The 16,414-nt window shown below is 34.9% G+C and overlaps 1 protein-coding gene across 1 annotated transcript in view; it reads right to left on the reverse strand.

The window, feature by feature from the left end:
- Positions 1 to 444: 444 nt before the first annotated feature.
- LOC115988906 overlaps positions 445 to 16,414 on the reverse strand; it is a 29,811-nt gene continuing 13,841 nt past the window's right edge. The window contains exons 3-15 of the mRNA XM_031112546.1: positions 12,515 to 12,562; positions 12,034 to 12,141; positions 10,618 to 10,692; positions 9,354 to 9,404; positions 8,195 to 8,338; positions 7,967 to 8,097; positions 5,244 to 5,331; positions 4,013 to 4,072; positions 3,706 to 3,946; positions 2,532 to 2,683; positions 2,050 to 2,120; positions 1,274 to 1,430; positions 445 to 917 (exon numbers count right to left, since the gene is read on the reverse strand). Coding sequence (XP_030968406.1) covers positions 753 to 917; positions 1,274 to 1,430; positions 2,050 to 2,120; positions 2,532 to 2,683; positions 3,706 to 3,946; positions 4,013 to 4,072; positions 5,244 to 5,331; positions 7,967 to 8,097; positions 8,195 to 8,338; positions 9,354 to 9,404; positions 10,618 to 10,692; positions 12,034 to 12,111 — 1,413 coding nt within the window. The 5' untranslated portion in view covers positions 12,112 to 12,141; positions 12,515 to 12,562 and the 3' untranslated portion in view covers positions 445 to 752. The remainder of the gene's footprint in view (positions 918 to 1,273; positions 1,431 to 2,049; positions 2,121 to 2,531; positions 2,684 to 3,705; positions 3,947 to 4,012; positions 4,073 to 5,243; positions 5,332 to 7,966; positions 8,098 to 8,194; positions 8,339 to 9,353; positions 9,405 to 10,617; positions 10,693 to 12,033; positions 12,142 to 12,514; positions 12,563 to 16,414) is intronic.

The raw sequence follows: 16,414 nt of genomic DNA on the forward strand, positions 1-16,414 counted from the left end.
AAATCATTTAAACAAATCACATGACTTTTAAGTCAGTCATTTGACTAAAAGTATAGTCTTTCCAATTGCCATGTAATGAGTAGAAGAAACTTTAATCCAAACTGGTTTGAAGGAAAATTCTGTCCTTTAAAAAATAAAATTTATCCAATAATTTGGACCATATTATTGATAGTATCATGAAGCAACATCATATCAAAACAAATGTGACACCAATTGGTCATTTGAATTGGTTTCGGCATTATATATTTTGATGAGTAAACAGGAATTTTATTAAACAAAGCCAAAGAATGGAATCTAATTGTTACATTTCCATCATTCTACCATTGTTTGATCCACATATTATTTGTCAAAAAGGCCAACAACAACAATAATAATTTGGACCATGTTATTGATAATATCATGAAGCAACATCAATACATCATATCAAAACAAATGTGACACCAATTAGTCACCTGAATTGGTTTTGGCATTATATATTTTGATGAGTAAACAGGAATTTTATTAAACAAAGCCAAAGAATGGAATCTAATTGTTAGATCTCCATCATTCTATCATTGTTTAATCCACATATTATTGTCAAAAAGGCCAACAATGACAACAGCGCCATTAAAAAATATTCACAAATGGATCAATATATGAATCAGATACAAAGACAAGGAAGCATGTGGTTTGTAAAATCATTTGCTGCTGAGACATTACATCCAGAAAATCCCTAACTATAATTGAAAGACAGCATTGTGTTTAACGAAGATCTATTGGGACCTTTGCTGCCGAGTATACTCCCAGAGAGCAATGGCACCACTGACATGAACATTGAGAGATCTAACAACTCCCAATTGTGGAATCTCAATGCAAGCATCTAAAATATGTATTATATCCACAGGTATACCCTCCTTTTCACGCCCAAGGACAAGGACCTGACAAAATGATGAAATGACCAGAACAATAAATATACAGAGAATTGAATGAAATTTTCAATTTTATAACAAATTAAATGGAAGCACTTCCACCAATGTAAAATTGAAACTGGAAAATTGAAAAGGGGAAGAGAAGAAATTTGCAAAGTTTACTCCCTTGTCCTCTTGACCAACAGAACCCAAGTAAGCTTTTTTTTTACCCTCTTTTATGAGCACAGATTAGGTGAACCTACTTTTACTACCATTACAATAAGAATGTAAGACGAATAGAGATGTACGTAATGTATTTCATCAAGTTCCACTGACTTTTTCAATATTAAATGAACTGGAAGGTCTGAGTTCGCAGAACAACTTACTGTCTTTGTGGGAAAGACATACTGGTCAAGAGGTATACTATTTGCAGTTTGCTCTAACCCCAATATAGAGAAGCCTTCTCGTTTCTTTTTCTCCAAGAAAACTTTCACACTATTCACAGGGACTTCTATGATAGGAACCCACTTCTCTGCTGTCACACTAGAAAACAAAACAATGGGCTTAAATGACTGGCCAAAAAATTGTAAGAATATTTACTTCAAAAGCTATGAATATGAAATAATATATAGAAACCTTGATGTGAGAGGGGAGAACACACCAAATGTGTGGATTTTGTATGGGTTTTTGAACAATATAGCAGATTAGAATAAGACTATATCTAGCGAGTTAGCTTGTACCTGAGACTACTGAGAGGTGATGCAAGTATCTGATTTATAACTTAAATATTCAACAGAAGAGGTATCTATCCCTAAAAAAAACATAAATATTCAACAGAACAGACCAAATCACATGAATCTTCAATCTTAAGTGATTCTCCCACATCTGAAACTGCTATCCTGCTGCTTTATTATACCTTATTAAGTTTAAATCACTTCATTATGATAAACCCCATGCTAGTTGACATGAATTCAAATTCCAAAGGTACTCAACCCTTAAATTTCAAATAAGTTTTATAGGAAAGAAATGAGAAAGATTCTCTATGAGAGAGTTGCCATTTATCAAACATGATGTAGAGATTATATTCCAGATCCAACTAAGATCCAATGTAGGTATAGAATATAAAGAGCTTCAAATGTAGGGTATTGGATTATCATCAAACCTGATGAGTTGGAACTGTTTATCACTTAATATATTTGCATCTGCAATGGCCAATCCTGATGCCTTAAATACCTGCAAAGAACAACAATTGGCATAAAAAAGAAGAGTGAGATAATAATACTGCCAAAACATGAAATGGCAGAAGTATACGTTGATAAACTACCAACTGTCCCAAAAGCTTAAGCTATTAGGAAATAGCGAATTTAATCGTTTAACCAATATTCTAACAATCCCCCTCACATGTGGGCCCAAACTCCCCCTTAATAAGTGGGGCCCAGGATATGGGTTTTTGACATTGAAAAAGGAAGGGAGAATGAACGCAAGTTTTGGACTCATTATCACCTGTTTTAATTATATATTAAATTACCGATTATCCCAAAAGCTTAAACTGTTAGGAAATATTCTAAAACAACTCAAGAGAGGAGAAAAAGGGGGTGCTGGGGGTAGAGAAAAAAACCTAGTATTATGAGCACCATAACATACCTCACATGTTCGTGCCAATCCAGCAAGGTTAGGTATACGATCAAGTAGTGATGCTACTAGGATAAAAGTTTGCTGACTAGCTTTTACTCTTTCCATAGCCAGACTTCTAGACTGCAACAGCTGATCTAGAAGCTGATCATCCTTTTCCATTTCTGCTTCACATAGTGCAGTTGTGAACTTCGTTAGAAGAGAAAGATAACAATTTTCATTAGCAATACAGCTATGCAACACTTAAAACTTCTAGACTGCCAAAAAGATTTGTTGAATTTCTTGTTGAGGACATGGTGAAGCACGGCAAGCTCCTCTACCCACAAAAGGGGTTCAAAGAGAGCGCCAGTACCAGTGAAGACACCTCAAGGAATGGAGGTGGAAATTCATCAAGTCCAGCCAATGACAGAAGTCTAGAGATTTCATTATTGGTTTTGGAATTCCACGTAGGCTAAAAGAATAATAAAGAGGTGCAGTGATCCTATTAAAAGTGATAGTCCTAAAATGACAAGTAGGGAAACATGGTAGTCCCTATAAATAGAGAGTTTGTTAGTGTGAGAGAACCTGTGGGTGTATTGGGGATTTGAGTTAGTTTATGTTTGTGAGGTTAATGAGAGCTTAAGTTATTGATAGTGGATTTTTGTTGGCGTTGCCCGTGGATATAGGCATAGAGTTTATCGAACCATGTTGAATTTTCTGTCAAGTGTTGCTTGTTATTTTATTGTTTTGCGTTTTTTTAAAAACAATTTGGTCTCAAAGCTTCCACTAACACAGAACAAACAGTGGATGACAAGGAATGGGAAACAGTATCTCGTGTGGGAGTATATCTAGGCAGGATACTCGTACCCATTTCATGCTGGGTTTCACCAGAATTCTTCATTCTTCTCCACAAAGGGAAGCAAAGAGTTAGCACACCAGAAGATAATGAAGATTAAGCAATAACAAGGCCCACCTTTGATGATTAAGATCTTTATCTAGATCTTATTGAGGAAAATATATTAAGCAGTTTAGTTCAGGACAGCTAGAATGGTATAGTAATATTATCTAATGCAGGGTGATGTCCATAACGAAGTAGGATAGGTGATGTGCTTCTGCTTGAATGAATTGAGTATTAACAAACAATAGAATAGTACAACTATCTGCGTCCTCTTCATCCCTCTAATTAACTACATGAAATTATACATACCGACAAGTTGTTCATAAATTTCTTTGTTGCCGAAGAAGGAACTAACACTGGTTTCATTCTTCTCATGTTTGGAGAGAGTAACCTTCTTTTGAAAATCCAAACAAGTATCTTTAGGCTGCTGGATAAGCAAATTTTCTCCTTTGGCATTAGATGATAGATCCATGCGGTGAGGATCTAAGCTCTCATTCTTGATAGTCACCACATCCCTTGCCATTGAACATCTAAGATCTTCCCTGACATCCTGCAACACTGTAAATGAGATACAAACCCCATAAAAGATGGCAGTAAAAAGTGATCAAGCTCTTACATTTAGGAAGGTGAGTACTTGCTCCAAAAGGGATATTGGGACGCATTCGAACTCGAGTTCCTTCAACACAGACCCAAAAGAGAGGGAAAAAAAAAAAAAGAATTTAGAGACAAAGTATTAAAAGGGATATTATCAAATGCTGGTCCCACTTAGTAGGGTCCTGGAAATTATTATTTACAAAATGTAGAGAATATCTCAATAGCCATGAAGCAGCACTAGTAAAAATAATGGATTCCATTTAGTGAATTTATCAAGACAGAATGTAGAGAAAAAAATGCTGAACTCACTTGCAATGTTTGATAGATGCCTAATATTGACACATTTCAATCAATTTTTACTGACTGGCTTCAGAAAATTAGGAATTAGGTATCAGAGGACATCATCATACAATCTTGAAAAATTAACATGGAAATGGAAGTGTTTGTACAAATGATGCCATGTCCCTACATGTACCAGGTTAACCAAATGTTTCTTTCTGAACGTTAAACTTATAACTTGAATTTTCTGAAAGAACAATAAATTTGTATGACATGAACTGATTATAGAAAACCCCTGAAAAAAAAAATTCATATAGTTCAGCAATATGAAAATAAAGTATATACCCAGATTTGTACTTCAAGGAAAAAAATAAAACTGCCCCTCTCAGCAGTTTTACAGTTCTAAAAGAAATAATAATGACAAAAAAAAGATCTATTGCTTTTTTGAAGGTAAAATATCCTTCAAATTTAAAGTACCTTAGATATTTAAATTAATAGAACAGAAAAGTACATTTGTATCATTGGGTACCATGTCCTCATGAAACAAATCATATAAGTGAAAAACATGTCAAAAGTTAAAATCTAGGATGGAAGCCTTCTTTATTGGATTTTTTAAAACATATTTTGGTGCATATATCTTCCTTAGGGGTTCAGATATTTTACCTGATATAGTTTTAAGTTCCAGAACCATCATTACTAATTACAAGGAGGAAAGAATATTCCATTACTGCTTGCATGGTAATTCAAACTCATGCAACTGTGTTCTAAGTTCTCCTATTACTACGACCATAGAGACTATTTGCTATACTTCTTTTTGCTTCATGTTTGCCTACAGTGTTGACAGGGTTTTTTTTTTTTCTTTAACAGTATTGGCCTACAGGATCATAAAAGGGTTTATAATCTCCCCATACCTCCTATTTATGCTTCTTTTATAAAAGGATAGAATTGCAAACTTAAACAAAGAAATCCCGTACCTCAACCCGATTGATGAAAATTCCTGCTGGAGTGACGGAGATTTTGGGATCATAGGCGTCAAGATATCCTTCCATTGATGCTCGTAAGCTGAAATAGGATCAAACAAAGCTACTATGTCAATAGCTTTCTACAAAGCATATGTATAACTAGAGGCATGAAATCAAAAGAGCCTATCAGCTATGCTTTTATTGGCTCAAGTTATGCTTTTCTTCCTACTAGCAATTACAAACATGTTCACACTGTTTGCTAGACGTGCTTACACATCAGTTTTTCTGTCAATTTATCAGATATAGAAGAACAACTAGTTCTCTTCCCATTTTTTTAAGAGTAAACTAAAGAAGCCAATCAGTTTAAACATAACTATAAGTAAAGTGTGCCAATATAACTCTGGTATATATAACCAATAACATCATTAGGTAATTCAACTATATTTTTGGGACAAGCAAATACCAAAATCTCTCTTATAGGCTGTGACTACCTAGAAATCTATCTGAAGAACCCACCAAAGTCAAAGTCTACATTGAAAAATGCAAAAGAATCATAATTTGGGAACTACAAAAAATGGACAAGGCACTTGGTTTTTGCCATGTATTTAATGCCTGACAGTAAAGATGGCCTTGCTCAGAGTTCTTCAAAATATATGAATACCCTGGTGTTTTAAAAATTGCAATCGACATAGGTACACCATGTTTTATAAACTGACATTATATTCTATAGCACTTAAAACAAAAAAGAAAAGTATTTTTCTTTATAAGTAAGTTTTGGCCCCAGGGAGGAGGAAGGGGAGATTGGAACCTGTGACCCCAGTTTCATGAGACATGGTGCCCAGTCGATTGTGCTAACCCTTGGGGTTATGAAAGAGGAAAATATATAATTTTGAAAAACAAGAAGACCTCCCAAAAAGAAAAATGAAGACTTTGGAATTGAGGTTGCATTCATAGCACATACAATTGAACTGCAGTTCTGCTGGATATGTAATGGCTATACTTCCATTTACAAACTTTCAGACATCATTCTCACTGACCCTCAATAGACTGCATCAAATCCACATCACATACCAAAATGGAACTACACAAAACAAGCTAATACATATTGAAATACAAATTTGGGTCATTCTACTAGGCTCCTTTCTCTGTTGTTGATATGGAACCATTTATACTTTTAGAACAATGGTCAGGTGATTAAATTCATAATTTTCAATCAACTTTAACTTTTGGGATTAGTGATATTTTATATCATGTTATCAGAGTAGGTGCCACATGGTCTTCTATTCAAAACTTGTCTCCACCCAACCACTCTTCTAAAAATTAAAAATTTCCATGTGTTGGGGATCATTATTGAGGGGGAGTTTGGGCCCATATAAAAGTTGGAGCTTAGAATAGTTATTAAGTGAATTTCCTATGAGCTTAAGTTTTCTGGATTATTGGTATGATATCACATGAATTTCCATGAATAATATAAAAATTTTGCTCCAGGATTCCTAGTCACTTTATCTGACTGCTCTACTACATCAGAATGGGAATTAAGTAGTTCTAGAAGCAGCATCTCCATTGAATCAAACGTTTAAAACAATTGTTAGATTCCAAAATATGCATCATCCGGATTTATCGGATTTATCAGATTGTTGCTTATTAAGCAATACTACCATTTGGAAAATCACAGCCAACTTCTAACCACTACCACCAAAAACACCAACCAGGCTCAACAATAATTTTTTATTTTATTTTTAATAATCAAGTCTTAACCCCAAGGGAGGACAAAGGGGAGGGATTCAAACTGGTGACATCCGCTTTATGAGATGTGGTCACCCACCCAATTGCATTACCCCTAGTTCTCAACAATAATTTCGTTAATAAATATTTTGAATTAATATTGCTTAACAATTATATATCTATGCACATTTCCCCCAATATAAACCAGAATCATGACCATACCTAAAATTTTAACATAAAAAGTAATAACTCAAATTTCCCATGATGGAAATCTAATTATATAAAATGATAACAGAAACCTCAGGTTGAGTGGGCTTTTTATTAGGCATGAGGTTCTGTCATGTGTCTATCGAGGTTTTTGTTAATAGGATTAAAAAAAAAAATGTTATTTAGAAGAGGAGATAGGTCAATATACAACAAACAGATCAAACCACTCCTAAAAGCTTAGGATCTCAAATTCCATAAATCTAAAAATTTAAATTAAAGAACTCGAATGCATTCTGCCCACCCACGGCAGCCATCCAGTCATATAAACTTCTCAACACTGATTGTTTGATGACATGATTAGGACATTCAACACCAACCAAGTTTAGCTAGTCCATTGATGCCAAATTTTCCACGTTACACACAAGGGAATAGTTTTCCAAATCTTAGTTCACCTGACAATGATACTTCCTTGCCAAAGGTCCAACATCTGAATCACCATCCTTAGCACAACCCATGAAACCAATGTCATTCAAAGTACAACAAATGAATAAAGTTGTCATGCCAAGGATAGTGATTTAAAAAGACAAAAACACAAAAATTAAGCAGGTGTTGGACTGTTGACAAAAATAGGTAGGTGTTAATTGATCAAATGAAATGCTATCATACAAAAAATGTAGTATGAAAGATTTTTGTTTTGTCATAAGTTACTTAACAAACGCATGCTAACACACAAAGTTCATGGTCTAACAAATTATATTCTTTTCAGAAACATAAGGTCCAAAAACTATCAGTAAATATCATACCGCCTGCAATCAGAGTTATTTGCCAGGTATAATTTCAAATCCTCAAAGCATCTTTTCTCTAAAGGCATTGTTTGAGAGGCTCTAGAACCCAAAGTAGGAAACAGTTTGCAAAGAACTTGGTATACTAGTAACTGCAAGAACAAAAAAGACTCATCATAAATAAGAACTCCACCCCCCACCCTCCTAAAGTTGTATAACAGAAGATTCACCAGCTTCACAAAAACTGACCTGGGTGAAACCACGTAAGCTGTGGTGATGTGATGTCAATAATGGAACTATAGGAGGAAGTAATTCATCCAAATGCCTATATTGAACTGCTTCAGATGCATGGAGGATGACATTAGCTGCTATAAATACATAAGAAGAGAGTGCCTGCATTTGATGTCCAACAAGGATGATAATGTTGAGTACCACAATTAGTGTTGACTACTAAAATTCAAGCAATTAATAACTCTGAGCAATGACAGTACCATTTCAGCCAACAATATATATATGAAGTTAGTCAGGATTAAAATTTGCTCTAAACCACAGAGCAGAAAATCATATTGAATACAGGGAGCCTACTAGGTATCATTCTGAAAACCAGCACTTCTACAGCATCATTTTCTTCAATTATATAATTTTAGAAAAAATGAAGTAACCAGTAATGCATGGAATCAAAGGAAAAACAAAAGGAAGATACTTTATTCATTACGAAGTATCTGGCTGGCTCCAAAATGTTGGGGGGGGGGAGATACTTTATAGTTTATTCATTACATAGTATCTGGCTAACTCCAAAATGTTGGGGTTAAGGCTTCATTAAGTTGAGTTTAGGTCATATCTAGAGCCCATCGTAGTAATATGATTAATATCACATACATTATCACAGAGTACAGTTTAAGATCATCACTGACATCCTTGAATTAAGTCAAGACAATGAAACTGGAAAAATTAAGGAAAGGCATCAAGTGTTCGTACTGCACATAGTCATATGGAAGCACTTCGCTGTTCATGACATCATGATGGCATTGTACTTTTTAAGGAATAAATTCTACACTCTTTCATAGCCAAACAAGAGTAAGAGAAAGACAGATGCCTTGCGGCCCTTGCCAAAGGGCTCATCACTCTTATTGTCATTATACTTGCCATTTTATTATCTTTGTAATAAAAAAAAATTTTAACAAGTAAATATTATAAAGAAAAACCCAGGGATGCAACCAAAGCACATAAGAAGTATACAAGAGAGAGTCAACTTTATAAAAAGAAAAAGATAAAAATAAATTACGCTAAAAACTTTATTAATCCAAAAGGTATGAAAGTGCAAAGTAGTAGATTCTGCCATCCAACCATATAAACTGCAAAGGAAATTTTAGTTTATGATCCCATAATGTCCCAACACAATATTTACCTGGGGCCTCATGTCATAATCTCGTAGTATAGGAACTAAATTCTCTCCAACCTGTCAATTAAATAACAATGCAAGAATTAATAAGAGAAGCCTACATCTTATAAAGGCAGTGATGAAACAATAACTAAAGGTGCCAAAACATTGTCCATAAAACCATGTAAGGACAAAAATTAAAAATCTAAGCAGGCGTGAGAGTTACATCCTTAAAATAACTCATTGACACAAACTCTACAAACATGACATTCACAATATTTTGGTAATAACATAAAAAGAATTAAAAATCTTTCTTTTTTTTCTTTCTATCACATAAGATGTGGGATGGATTAAAAACCTGCTTTAACACAAGCCACTTCAATAGCTTCACAGTTTTCTATCAGTGAAGCTAGCTTTAACACAAGCCACAACCTGCTTAACATAAAATAAATAATGTTCTTTATTTTCTTTTTAAGCCAATGATGGGCTATTAAGAAGCAACATATTCATAAAATGAAATGAAAATGTTAAGATGGATAAGTAGAAATATACGGAAAGGTTGGATTTGGAATGAAATTTTTTTTCTTAAAGATAGAGGTGGCCCCTATTGATTAAAAGATGAGAGAGAGTCGTTTTAGATGGTTTGGTCATGTGTAGAGTAGAGTGATTAATGCACCAATGAGGAAGAGTGAGTTGATTCAAGTTGAAGGAATTATAGAGAAAGACCTAAATACTGTTAGTAGAGTAATAATAAAGGAAATGTCAATTAAGAAGGTGATTGTGAGTATGATTTTGGGTAGGATAGAATGGTGTAAATGAAATAGCCGACCCTAATTAGTTGTAGAGGATCCATAACCGACCCCTAAGTTTTGAGACTAAGGCTTGATTTTGGATGGATAGTATGGTGCAAAAGAAATAGCCAACCCTATAAGTCAACAAAAAACATTAAAGAAAGTACTCTTTCTTAATATTTTTTGTCAAAACTGACCAACGGGGTGGGTGAGAGGTCATGGGTTCTATCCTGCAGGGTGTGAGTCAATTTACCAAGCAAAAATATTTTAAGACAAAACTGAAGAACAAGTTAAGTGCAGACAAAATAAGCAAATAGTTAATATAAATTTGGTTTTTAGTTTTTTGATACATGCACAAAAAAAACTTTGCTAAACTAAAGCTTCAAAAGTTGACAGGCCTTCATAAAAAAAAGGTAGCTGATTTCCCTTCCCGTCTTTCACAATACCCATGAAAACGGCTGGGTGTATTTGCCTTATCAATGCAATAGAAAATTCCTTACCAATGGAGGAAACTTCAAGTAAATATTTATTGCAAATGTCTCTAAGTATTGCCGGACAGCAGGTAAATTGTTTCTCTGCAAGAAGAAGCCAAATAACAAAGGAAAATTGTTAAAATTCTTCAACAACAATACTGACGATAGTTGCAGCATAATAGAGTACAGATTCAGCAGCTTCAATCATGCATGAGCATTTTAACTCCCATCAAAGGCAGATATATAACACACATCAAGCTTAACATTATCAATCAGGTTGGCTCTTCTTTAATCCAAGGTAATGATATTCTAGGCAACCACATTATTGATAAAAAAGGAGGGGGAGAGAGAGAGAGAGAGAGAGAGAGAGAGAGAGATGAATATTTTGCAGTCAAACAACCCTTAATTCCCCAACTCTTAAAATCACATCCTTGCTCACAAAGGTTAAACTGTGTCTAAACCAAAAAATAAATTTTGGAATTGACAAAGATTAGTCACTGCATGTAGTGCAAGCTGTACATCATTCTAGGATTGATAATGACCAGCTGCCATTGGAAAACAATGAAAAAATATTATTTACATTGCTTGCTTTTTTTTTTTTTAAATCTTTTTTTCAAATATATATATATATATATAAAAGATGAGCAGTGTATGAGAAGCATCACATAAATAGTCAAACACCACCTATGAAAGTTTATAACCCATTTTCCCATTCCTTGAGGAGAAAATCATGGATATGAGAAGCCTTAGAAAGGATATGATAAAGCTGTTTAAATCGGCAAATGTGCATATGGGGGGGGGGGGAGGAAAGCCAAATTGAAAGCATGATTGCTGTTAGAATTATGGTTAAATAATTAAATTCACCATTTCCTAACAACTTAAACTTTTGTCTCCATGCTAACTCCCATTTAAAATGTTAAAAATCCCACGTGTTGGACCCCACTTATTAAGGGGGAGTTCAGGTCCACATGTGAAGGAAAGTGTTAGAATTATGATCAAATGATTAAATTCAACATTTTCTAACAGCTTGAGCTTTTGGGACAATTAGTAATTTAACACTTGGTAAAAAACTAGCATAATTATAGGGAATGGCAAATACAAATTAAATCTTCAAGCATTTTGCCTCTATAGCAAGCTAATAGACTCCAACCTAGAAAAGACAGAAAATGAATTACACAAAAGTGGAGCTCATGACATATACATATGGCCACAAGATATTAACTCTTAGCAGATATATGGAAAATACGTCTGAATAGGGCTCCCATGAAAGTTTTTAGCAAAAATGAAACTTATTTAACAAATCATAAAAACAATACAGAAAATATAATAAAAATAATTGAAACAGTTATTCCAAGAGCAAGACCAAATTCCTGAAACAAATTAAATTTGTACAAAATATTTAATGGAGAGAACTAGAATTGTTCTGAAGCAAAATTTACGCACATAAAGGGATGTGTGCAAGCTTTGTGCAACTTGCCCAAGTGAATCTTGACGAGCAAATCGTGATAAGACACATATCATCTGCCAAGCACGTATTTTGCGCCTGTGAATCTGTTAATAGTAGAAGTACAAATGATTATCTCAAAATATAGCAAAGATCAGTATAAGGAAAAATGTACATAAGGAGAACTTATAATTAATGGTATGGGGAACTCATTTCATTACAATTAGGTCACTTTTCCAAACTTTTATCTGAATACAACTCAATTTTAGTAATTTTCAATTTATTAATTGAAGCATCTTCTATCTAAAGCAAAATTGCACTTATATTTTCATATTCTCCTAAAATATTTTGATTTTGTGTTAAAGTAAGCCTCCCTTTATTTTGCATATGATCTTGAAGGATTAAGCAAGTTTTATTATTCAAGCTCTGAATAATCTCAACTCCCCACTTTAAAGGATTAAAAGGAAAAGGATTGCTCACCGCACTGTACTTTTTATACAACTCCTTTGAAAGGTCCTTGTCATTTACCTACATCAATCAATAAATCAACACTATAATACCATTGAAAGAAATGTGCTATTCTGCAAAAGGATACTGGCATGCAGGCAACTTGACATGAAAAATGAACTAAAAGTAACAATAATAATCCATAGCAAGTTTATCACTCTACGCTTACTTTATTGTATGCTGAACATTGAGCATACAATTGTAATTCAGTCTAAAACAGATATGCTATTAGAGAAAATTAAAAAAAGTATTTCATAAAAGCAGTGACCAACACCAATGAAATTCTCTGATGTAGGGAATTTCAACATGACTACTCCACAAAACACATGCATGCTGACATGGCCGGATAATGTACATGGGCCTGATGAGTTGGCCAACTTTTCCACATGGGATGATGACATGGCTGAATATTCTACATGGAAATGGACCATTTCTTTAAACGGTTGAGCTGTCATCTGGAATATGTCCCTAGTTAGCCAAATTTCTCCTGTGCATCTTTGCTAGGGCAAAACGCTCATTCCTTTTTGAAAGACTTCCCCAGGAATCTCTCGCTTGCATAGCCAACAAGATTGACTAATATTAGATAAAGTGGCCCGCCGCCGGGGGTGGGGGGGGGGGGGGGGGGTGGGGTGGAGAGTGAACCTACCAAATAGGCAGTATGCAAAGGGGAACAACCAAAGAGAAAATTCCTAGCTCCTGAAGAAAAAGTTCAAGGAACTGTAGCAAATTAAAGAAAAAAATTGTAAGTAGTCACCCAACCATGAAGAGCATGAAAGAGAAGATGCTTCAACTTCAACATTGATATCTCACAACCCTCAAAAGTCCGAGCATTTCTCCCTTATCCAAATGTATCCCATGATACACTGGAGAACAACCTTTAAAATCATACCACTAGGGTTCCTATCACACTGTCCCAGTCAGCAAGCCTAGCCACTGATCTAGGCATAGCCTGCCTAACCCTGAACAAACAAAACAGAAAACAAAGAGCTCTAGCTATATTGCAGTGAAGACAAATATGATCCATTGTCTCCCCACCATTTTTGCACATGCAACACTAATCATAACAATTCTCCTTTTTCTAAGGTTTTCCATTGTTAAAATCTTCACAATGCAGCTGTCCAATTGAAAAAAGCCACTCTTCATGGAGTTCTAAACTACTAAATGCTCCTCAAAGGAAAGATCCACTCCCAATATCTCTCAAAACCATGTAGCAAGTTTTAACTTCAACTCAAAACTCCTTGAAGCTGCCTAATTCAACTTATGATCACCAACAACATATATACCAAGGATTCTAACTCCAAGTGAGATTAAGGGTCATCAAATAGCCCATGACCCATGGGCTGGCCCAGTAGGCCGCTAGCCCACCAGGCTAATGGGCAGCCCAGCCCGGTAATATTGAAGCCCGTGGGCAGCCCAGTAGCCCAATGGGACAGGCTATGGGTTGGTTTCTTTACCCATGGGTGCCCGGTGGGCCGGCCCGTTAGCCCAGCCCAGTAGCCCGACCCGTTAGCCTGACTCATTGCCCAAAATTTATAACAAAATAATTTGGAGGTTAGGTGGGTGAGGGATTGAACTTTAGACATTATAAAAACTTTAAGACCACACACCTAACCACTAAATACTTGGAATGATTGTAATATAATATGCATAATAAATATATATTTTGGTATTAGTCTAGTAGCTTTGATTTTTAAAACAAAGTTACTAAAATGACTGTTGCCCTACCTCTGTGCCTCTGGAAAGAAAGTCATTCTTTCCTTTGATAAATTCCAATTCTTTCCTTACAAGTTACAATTATAGAAGAAATTCCTTAAAAAAAAAAAAAAAAAAAAAAAAAAAAAAAGAAAAAAGCTTCACCGTTGGTTGGAAGAATTTCTTTCCTTAAGAGTTGATATTTGATTCTTTATATATTTTCCTTTAAGAATTGATATTTTATTCTTCAAATATTTCCTTTAAGAGTTGATATTTAATTCAATGTACTTATTTATTCTTATCAATAAAAGTTAATTAATCTTATTTTATTACCTTTTTAAGAGGTATGTCTTAGTATTTTTTTTAATAGAATCTTTTTAGTAGATTTAATTGTTCAATTTGATAGTTTGTAATAATATATAATTATAATTTTTTTGGTTAAATTTTTATAACCCCATTGAAGACCTGTTAAAAATGCTCATGGGTAGTCCATTAAACCCACCTCACTAGCCCAGCCTGCTAAAGCCCAAATGGGCATTGCCCATGGGTAGGGCCATGGGCTAAGGTTTTTCCATCTAACCCGGCCCGACCCAGCCCATTGACTAGTCAACAGCCCGTTAAGCCCAGCCCATTAGACCCATGGGCCAAGTAAAAACAGATCGGGCCGGCCCGGCCCGGCCCATTGACGAGGCCTAAGTGAGATCAAGTATAAAATTCTAACTGGTACAAGCAATTAAATTCATTTTCAAAGGATAGAAGGGTAGTATACACATGGTTAAGAAGCAACATTAAATAAAATTGATCAATGGTGACACTGAGTAGATAAGTAGCAACATAACGAAAGATGGAAGAAGAAATGAATGCATTCACAATAAGCTAGAAGATCATCAACTGCGGGCACAAACAATTGCAACATTAAGAAGTTCAAGATTAAAGACAGAGGAGCTACAAAGACAAAAAAAAAACCATGGGGGGGGGGGGGTGGAGGAAGCTAAGTGAGGCAGTGAGAAATGGTGTAGTGCAGATGATATAATGAAGGCAATGGCAAACAAGGATTTGAGTAACTACATTAGGAAATAAGCCTTTTAAGTTTACATAAATCCATAATCATTGAAGATATACTTAGAATGCACAGAAATAGAACCTTACTGCTCAACAATGCATTCTTCAAACTATTTTGGATGCTTAACAAATCATTATTAATGCAGCAGTTTATATATTCTGAATCTATATTGCAAAAGATGAAATATCTATTTTAAATACCTCTTTACATTAATGTATGTAGGTATATGTCTTTGTCATACTTAGACCTTCAACTTAAACCAGTGTAGTAGAGTAGAATTTTTTTCATTTTATTGGTACACTACGCAGACACTCAGTGGGTGTTAAACTTGCTCACTCTCTACCCCCTTTTTATGAGAGCAAGAAGAACTATTAGAGCTAGAGTTCAGATTTAGTTCATCATCAAAAGTTTGAGCATTTCTCTCTAACATAAAACAGGAGAACAATTTTCTAGACCTTACAACTCTCATGATAGCCAAACTTCCAACACAAGTATGAACACCACCATTCTAGGCATCACCAATGCATGCCAAACAAGGATAACGATAGTGACCAAAAGTCTCCCACAATATTGTAGGAGATGAGTTACTGTCGCATCACCACCCTTGCATAGGCAGCACGTCAACACCAGACTACAATAATTTCTCTTCCCTCAGATTCTCAACCATCAAAATTTTACCAAGCAAATGTCCACACAAAAATAAATAAATAAACAATAAAAAGCTTTTGGGACCTTTTAACTCAATATACTCTATTAGGATTCCTCACACCTATAGTCCCTATTATCATGCTTTGTAGAAGGAATGATCCACAAACCTTTTATTCCTTTGTTAGCCTCCAACACAATTCATCCCTACCTCGACTTGAGTTACTAGTATCAAAAATCAAACATGCCTAACTCCCACTCTGGAAATGACTGCATCAAACTGGTATACTAGTGTCAAACTCAATCCACTCAACAACCTCAATAAGAGGCAACAACACTGTCCCTAAACTCAGATATGACAAACAATAAGTATATTATCTCCAGGGTGCATATTTGAAATGTAATTTGGATTTACTACATCAAGGAATGTGACGATAACCTAAAGAAGAAATTAAAGACCGCCAATAATGCAA

This window comes from Quercus lobata, chromosome 1 (genome assembly GCF_001633185.2).
Source record: "Quercus lobata isolate SW786 chromosome 1, ValleyOak3.0 Primary Assembly, whole genome shotgun sequence".
In the NCBI taxonomy this organism is placed as follows: Eukaryota; Viridiplantae; Streptophyta; class Magnoliopsida; order Fagales; family Fagaceae; genus Quercus; species Quercus lobata.